Genomic DNA, 8726 nt, shown 5'->3' on the forward strand with positions numbered 1-8726 from the left:
GACATAACTTGTTTGTGAAATGGATTTGGTGCATAGTTTTGACATGAGACCAATTGGACTTTGTTCTTATTTGATTAGTCTTGATTTTGATCAACTTTCATGTGCTGTTTTGGTTTATTGCTCCTCCTTTGACCCTAGGCCTTGTCCTAGTGGTCTTGCTTCTCATGTTTGAGTTTGATTTTCAGGTTGAGAAGCAAATGCTTTAAGGCGATTCATTCAAGTTGTTTGAGTTTGGTCTATTTGATTGTTATGAACTAACTTGGTTTGTTTTGTAGAATGCCTCTAGCTCATTTGATTTGAGCATTGTGCTTTACACATGTGATTGATTGTGTTGACTGTTGGCTCTTAACTTGTCTGTTTTGACTTTGTGATTGGTATACTGATTATATTTGATTGATTTCAGGTACATTAGTTGCTATAGTTCCTTTGTGAACTTGCTTTTGCTTTGCTTGATAGCATTAGCATTGAGGTATAACATCCTCTTCCTCATGTAGTCTGGAAGACCTGGCTTGTTACTTGGCCAGGCACCTGTCTGAAGTCCTCCTTAAGAGGCAATGTTCTTGATTGTTTATCTTTGTCCCCAAGCAGGAAAAGTCCTCATTTGAGGCAATTGGTAGATAAAAGAGATGTATAGTCCATCTCCTACTATTCTGTGTGTCTTCCCTTTGCTCACATTACATGTTGTAGCATTGTGGATCCTAACCCAAGATCTATAGAGTCAATAACTTGTGGAGAGAGTTCCAACTTTCTGAACTCCCACACCTTCTATCATTTGAAGCTCTCCCTGACCAGGGATAAGAGCATGAGGCACACCCCTCATATCCTTTCATCTGCTTCACCTTAACTCTCAATATTAAGGTTAAGAGCACCATTCACCCTATTCCAGTTGACTTTAAAGTCTAACCCTTGATTGAGCCTAATTGCTTGTGTATAGTGTGTGCTATTTGACCTTGCTTGATTGACTTGATTGATTCTTTTGTACATGTTTGCTTGTATGCCTTTGTGCATTTATCATCATTGATTGCTCATTATTGCATGATCATCATTTCATATCTGTGTGACCATCTTTGATTGCCCATTGAGGACAATTGTAAGTCCATGTTGATTGGCCATTGTTCCTATGATTTGGAAGGGATTGAGTGTAAGACCATTTCATTGGCCACTTATGTCTTCTTTGCTTATTGCTTGTGTTGTTGTATGTGAGGATTCAATTGTAAGTCCATGTTGTTGGCATTTGTATTCCTATGATCATACTGTGGAGATTAGTATAAGTCCAGATAGATTGGCATCTGATATCCATGTTTTGCTTTTGTTTGTTTGTTGTATGTGAGGATTCAATTGTAAGTCCATGTTGTTGGCATTTGTATTCCTATGATCATTTGGTGGAGATTAGTATAAGTCCAGATAGATTGTCATCTGATATCCATGTTTTCATGTTTGTTTTAGGAGATTGGTATAAGTCCAATTGATTGGCATCCGGTATCCATTGTTTTGTTTTGTTTCAGGAGATTAGTATAAGTCCATTTATTGGCATCTGATATCCATGTTTGTTTTAGGAGATTGGTGTAAATCCATTGATTGGTATCCGGTATCCATCCTTTGTTTGTGAGATTGGTGTAAGTCCATTGAGTGGCATCCGGTATCCATTTGTTTGTTTGTATGTTATTGCTCATTTGCCTATTCCTAAGGACACACTTGGATCATCTTCTATATGATTTCAAGAGGTGAACCCTTCTAAGAAGTTTTACACTCCATCATCCATTTTTTTCCTCTTTGTCCTAATCCTTTTCACATCTTGTTTCAAAACTTGAAAGTATTATTGTGCAAACTTCTCACTTGTTTCAAATTAGAAACCTGGACCTTAAGTCTTTGACTTTTTCAAACTCCATTTTCTTAACACTTCTTTGAATTGAATTCTAATCATGCTTTGACCATATTTTGTAAATACTCATAATCAATTAACTTCACCCATTCAATTGTTTTGTGGCTTCGTCCATTGTTAATATGTTTTCATACATTAGCCATAGGTTTCAATTATCATAGCGGTTGATGTAAATCTTACCATATCCTTAGTGAGTTGATTGTAAGTCTTCCATACTTATTATAGGGTTAACCCCTCACTAGTATGTTGAAGCTATCCTCGCATGGTGGATTGTTGGTTTTGGTTGAGTTTTCTCCCGTTGATAATGAAAAGCCTTAGTGCTCTTGTTTTTAAAATTGAATCCACTGATGTTTGGAAATCTTTTAGCCGAACTACGACGTTTTGATCCTTTACCTTTTTATGGAAAGGTACGTAGGCAACGGGTTCATCCGTTCAAACACAAAAAATAATAATTTGTACATTCTTTTCTCATCATCCCATTCATGTTTGCACAATAATATTTTCATAACAAATAACATTTTCTTACAACAAGTGTGAAAAGGGCTCCCTAGGAGTACCTAGGACGCATTGGGTGCCTAACACCTTCCCATTGCGTAATTTACCCCTTACCCAGACTCTCTGATCTTTTCATTAGTTTTCTATGTGTAAAACTTCTTAGGCTTTTGTTCGCTTTTTAGCCAGTCCTTTGGATAAATAAAAGTGCGGTGGCGACTCGATTTCTTTGTATGCTTTGCTTATGGTTTAATCAATAAATCATATAGCGACGAATACACCGCTACAAAGGCAACTTCCAGATTGCTGGGATAATTTGAATGCATTGCAATTTCTAGATTTGAGTGACAATAGTTTGTCCGGTGAAGTTCCATCCTCAATGGGATCATTACTTGAACTTAAGGTATTGATGTTGCGTAACAATACTTTTACCGGAAAGTTACCCGTCTCCTTGAAAAATTGCATTGAACTGATCATGCTTGATGTTGGAAGTAATAGATTCTCAGGACCAATACCGTATTGGTTAGGACAGCAATTGCAAGTGTTAAGCTTACGAAAGAACCGATTCTCTGGAAGTCTTCCAGAGAGTCTTTGTTACTTAACAAACATTCAGTTGTTGGATCTCTCAGGAAACAATCTATCAGGACGAATTCCCAAATGCATAAAGAATTTTTCTGCAATGTCTCAAGATGTTTCCTCAACTATTACCACAGAATCCGTTTTATATTACACAGTTACCTATAGAGAGAACTTTGAAGGCTTTGATATTATTGCATTGTTGATGTGGAAAGGCGCAGAACAACAATTCAAGAATAATAAGCTCATTTTGAGGAGTATTGATCTTTCAAGCAATCAACTGATTGGAGACATTCCAGAAGAAATACAAAACTTGATAGAATTAGTGTCGTTGAATTTATCAAGCAACCATTTGACCGGAAAAATCACTTCAGAGATTGGAAGGTTAACATCACTTGAATTTCTTGACTTGTCGAGAAACCATTTATTTGGCTCAATTACTTCTTCTCTAGCTCGAATTGATCGCCTCTCCATGTTAAATCTATCTGATAACAATCTATCAGGAAGAATTCCAATAGGCACGCAGTTACAAAGTTTCGACGCATCGAGTTATGAAGGGAATGTCGGTCTCTGTGGGAAGCCGCTTGATAGAAAATGTCCAGGAGACGAAGAAGCCGCACATGAGAAACCAGAAACAATTGAAGAGAGTGGTCCAGAAGATAAAAAATCAATTTATTTGAGTGCGGCATTGGGATTTATCACAGGATTTTGGGCACTGTGGGGATCTTTGTTTCTCATGAGGACTTGGAGACATAAATATGTCTTGTTCTTGAACAACATAGTTGACACAATTATGCGTTTATGGCGCTGATTGGAATTAAATTTCAAAGGTGGTTTATAGCTTTGCAGGTAACCTTTTTCTTTTCCGTCTTTCACTCTAGCTTACATATTTATTTTCAAGTTGCTCAGACATATGATTCATTTATTTCTGGGTATAATTTTCACAGGAAGAGTTTGTCTAAACATCTCCGATAGAATTCATATGCAAAATTGTTGAAGAAAAGTAGCAGAATAAGTAACTACTCTTTGAACATACAAAAATGAAGGAATTCAAAGTTCTCAGTCCTGTATTAATGACTAACATAATCCATTTCTGAAGCATATATATGTTCTGAGATTAATAATGTTATTCTGTGTTCAGAAAGTATCAAGTATGAGTAGTGTGAGTAGTGTTCAGAAAGCATTTATAAGTGAGAGAACTCACCCACCAATTACCTTAAGGTTTTAGGTGATATGTCTCTCACAAAGATATTACTCTAGAAAAAAAGTCTCACAATATTCAACATTCTTCCTCTTTTTCTTTTAAGATAGATTCTAGGTAAAACAATACAGATAGTTGAGAGTGAGATGGTGTCACGTGTGACATTATATCAGGTCACGAGATTGGTCTCCACCTTAGTCACGGTCGTCTCAAAGGTGAATTCCATCCCAATAGCACCACTGTCTTCCAACTTAAACATCCTCATCAACTCAACTTGACTTTTAAAGATCTTTCGCATAATGTTTTTCCTTGTATTAATTAACATTGATAGAAAATCTGACTCCATTTCACCCAAAATTGAATCATTATATTCCTAAATTCTTACCAATTGATGTATCTAGGAGACTGTTATTATTATATAAATCCAGTGATTACATCTTTTCAAAAGTATGTAAGAGAATCGAGTATGATAATCCTGGATAACTTCGAAGAATCGTGTTCGTACACTTTCCGAACAAAGTATTTCGACCCTATTCTTGCATGGGTTCACGAAATCTTTGTGGGGATAATTCTTGAAGAACAATTTGTTTCTGGCAAAGAGAAATGTTCAGGAATGTAGAGAGAAAGTTTGGTTTCGTTATGTTTTTCAAACTGAGGCCAAATGACTCCTTATATAGGAGATCAATAACAGAAACCGAAAAGACGCAACTGTTCAGAAACGGTTACGTCGGTTGGGAAATGGTTCAACTGTTCAAAAGAAAATTTTGAACGGGGCGCTACCCCGCCAGGGGCTTCGCCCCTTGGAACCCCGTTTCAATTATTCGCATTCAATTATACGTTGGCTCGACGAGCGTGCACTCCGCACTACCCCTAACTCGTTTCCAAGCTTTAACGCATAATTGCATCGGCCTATAGTAAATCACGTTACTACTAAAATACATTGATGATACTAAAATCACCAACAAATCCCCCCATTTTAGTGTAATCCTTGATTTACTAAGTATATACAATAATATATACAAGGGTATAACACACAGGTATAACGATCAAACAAATGCATAAATGAAAATGTCTTGCGATTGAATTTTCATCTTAGTACAAATACACATTCCAAATACTCGAAAATCGGGGTGTCATAGCGATTGAACCCGTCAATCCATTTGAGTGTCTGAAGATATAGTACACATATGTTTCTTACAATACTCTACTATTCATACTTGACACTTTACAAGCCATGTGTCCTTATCCATTAATAAGCATATAGGAAGCCAAGTCCAAGCTTCTTGAAGCGGCAAAACTTCATGCTCACATAGGTGATTCTTTTAATCTTGCACCTGCATTTGCAATTTTCCAAAAGAACCATTAAGAAGATATAATTCAACCTAGCCATCACTTGCAGGTCTGAGCACATACCTTGGGAAGATAAACACAATTGCTCCAATCTCTAACTATGATCTTTCCACATTGAATTCTGCTTCTAATGTTGTATTAGAAGGGAATTGGGTATACCATAGCTAATAGATTTAAATGGACTTTAATCCCATCCCAATTACCGACTTCTTCACTAAGTCTCTAGCTAACCCCTTCGTCAAGTGGTCAGCTAAGTTTTGTTGCGACCGAACAAACTCAATAGATATCACCCCATTCATGATTAATTCCCTAATCATACTATGTCTAACACCCAAATGTCTAGACTTTCCATTATATATTTAACTATAAGCTTTAGCCAATGTGGCAGTACTATCACAATAGATAGAAATGGGTGATATCGGTTTAGGCCATATCGGAATCTCATATACCAAATTCCTTAGCCATTCCGCTTCTTTACCAGCAGCAGCTAATGCTACAAACTCAGATTCCATTATGGAACCAGTTATACATGTTTGCTTCTTGGAAGCCCATGAGATGGCACCTCCCCCAAGCAAGAACACCCATCCACTTGTAGAGGATGAATCTTCAACATTATTTATCCAACTAGCATCCGAATAACCCTCTAACACCGAAGGAAATCCCATATATGACAATCCATAATTCATTGTACCCTTCAAGTACTTGAATACCCTAGTTATCGCATGCCAATGATGTCTACTAGGATTATTAGTAAATCTGCTCAACTTTCCAACCGCATAAGCAATATCCGGTCTAGTGCTAATCATAGCATACATCAAAGAGCCTATAGCTTTTGAATATTCGAGTTGATCACAGGTTTACCTGTATTTGGCATAAGCTTTTCTCCCGGATCCATGGGAGTACTTACTGGAGAACAAATTTCATAATTGAACTTCTTGAGTATTTTCTCAATGTAATGAGATTGCGTAATTACAATCCCCTTATTCTCCCGTTTAATCTTAATACCAAGAATAACGCCCGCTTCTCCCATATCCTTCATGGAGAACTTTGATGACAAGAAATTCTTCGTTTTATCAACTTGATTTTGGTCGGTGCCAAAGATCAACATGTCATCAACATATAAACAAATGAAAACTCCTTTACCGGAAGTATCAAATTTGCTATATACACATTTGTCAGCTTGGTTTAGAATGAAACCATTAGACAAAACAACCTCATCAAACTTTTGATGCCACTGCTTCGGAGCCTGTTTCAGCCCATACAACGACTTAACTAACTTACACACTTTATGCTCATTACCAGACATTACAAATCCTTCAGGTTGCTTCATATACATTTCTTCCTCCAAATCACCATTCAGAAATGCTGTTTTGACATCCATTTGATGAATCACTAGATTATGAATAGTCGCCAAGGCAATCAACAATCTAATAGTAGTGATACGGGCAACAGGAGCATAGGTATTGAAATAATCAATCCCTTCCTTTTGTCTGAAGCCTTGGATAACTAATCTAGCTTTAAACTTGTCAATTGTACCATCGACTTTCATCTTCTTTTTGAAGATCCATTTGCAACCCAATGGTTTGCAACCTGGTGGTAAATCAGATAATACCCAAGTATTATTTTCCATGATAAAACCAATCTCTTCGTCAATTGCTTCTTTCCAAAAGACAGAATCTCGAGATTTCACAGCTTCATCATACGTTCTTGGATCCTCCTCTATACTATAACAATAATAGTATTGAGTGTCAATCTGATCCTTTGATCCCTCAACTAAATATAGTTGAAAATCAGATCCATAAGATCTAGATTTTCTAGCTCTTTTGCTCCTACGGGGTTCAAGTGTCTCACTTGGCACATCATTTGAATGATCATCCCTTAGAGATTCATCTGAATTAGGTATAGAGTCCTTTGGTCTAGGTATAGAAGAGAAACAATTCTCATCAAATATGGCATCTCTCGATTCTATAATCGTGTTAATAGAAATCGAGTCATTAGGTTCTATAACATAAAACCTATAGGCCTTGGAGTGCTCAGCATATCCAACAAAGATGCAGGCTACACCCTTTTCACCCAAAGTTTTCCTTTTTGGGTCCGGGAGTCTAACCACGGCCCTACAACCCCAAACACGTAGAAATGTTAAGTTGGGTCGTTTCTTATACCAAAGTTCATATGGGGTAGTCTTGTTCCTTTTATTAGGAACCCTATTTAACAAATAGCAAGCCGTTAACATAGCTTCTCCCCAAAACTCTTCACTCAAACCAGAGTAAGATAACATGACATTCACCATTTCCTTAAGCACTCTAATTTTCCTTTCAGCCACACCATTTTGTTGAGGTGTATAAGGTGTCGTAGTCTCATGAATGATTCCTACGGATTGGAAAAATACAGGATCATAATATTCACCACCTCTATCTGTACGTAATGTTTTAATCAACACATTCTGTTGCACTTCAACTTCAGTTTTATAAATTTTGAATTTATCTAAGGATTCGTCCTTAGCGTGCAGCAAATAAACATAGCAGAATCTAGATGCATCATCTATGAAAGTGACAAAATATTTTTTATGTCCTAATGATGGAGTAGCATGCAAATCACATAAATCACTATGTATCAACTCAAGAATGACAGATTTCCTTGTTATACTTTTAAAAGGTTGCCTAGTGATCTTTGTTAACATGCAAGTTTTACAATTTTCTACATTTTTATCAAAAACAGGAATTAAATCATCTTTAGACATTTCATGCATTCTTTTATAATGTACGTGTCCTAGACGAGCATGCCATAACGATGAATTGATAACATTCGAAGAGGACATAAATACAGAACCAGAATCATTAGGAACTCCATTCAAATTCATCATAAACATACCATTATTATAATATCCAAATCCTACAAACACACCAGACTTCGATAAAACATATTTATCGGATTCACACACTTGCTTGTATCCAAGCTTATTTAATACAGGACCAGAAATTAAACTCTTACGTAGTTTAGGAACATACAAAACATTAAACAAAGTAATAGTCTTTCCAGAACTGAATTCGAGCACCACGTTTCCTTTGCCTTCAACGGGAGCGAAGTGATCATCTCCCATGTAGAGGACAGAACCATCTTCCACTAGAACAAGAGTCTTGAACCAGAAACGATCCTTGCAAACATGTGTTGTAGCGCCAGAATCAATCCACCACGCGATAGCATCATCCTGCACATAGAATGCTT

General features: G+C 36.8%; 1 protein-coding gene across 1 annotated transcript; it reads left to right on the top strand.

Moving 5' to 3' along the window:
- Positions 1–2670: 2670 nt before the first annotated feature.
- Positions 2671–4109, top strand: LOC127121098 (receptor-like protein EIX2). The gene has a single exon (XM_051051698.1). It carries the CDS (start codon positions 2754–2756, stop codon positions 3759–3761), a length of 1008 nt encoding a protein of 335 aa, XP_050907655.1. The 5' UTR covers positions 2671–2753; the 3' UTR covers positions 3762–4109.
- The last annotated feature ends 4617 nt before the right edge of the window (positions 4110–8726 follow it).

This window comes from Lathyrus oleraceus, chromosome 2, assembly GCF_024323335.1.
Source record: "Lathyrus oleraceus cultivar Zhongwan6 chromosome 2, CAAS_Psat_ZW6_1.0, whole genome shotgun sequence".
NCBI classification, from domain to species: Eukaryota; Viridiplantae; Streptophyta; class Magnoliopsida; order Fabales; family Fabaceae; genus Lathyrus; species Lathyrus oleraceus.

Excerpts from the sequence above, each read along its gene's own strand:
- LOC127121098 (XM_051051698.1), top strand. The coding sequence starts at position 2,754 with ATGGGATCATTACTTGAACTTAAGGTATTGATGTTGCGTAACAATACT.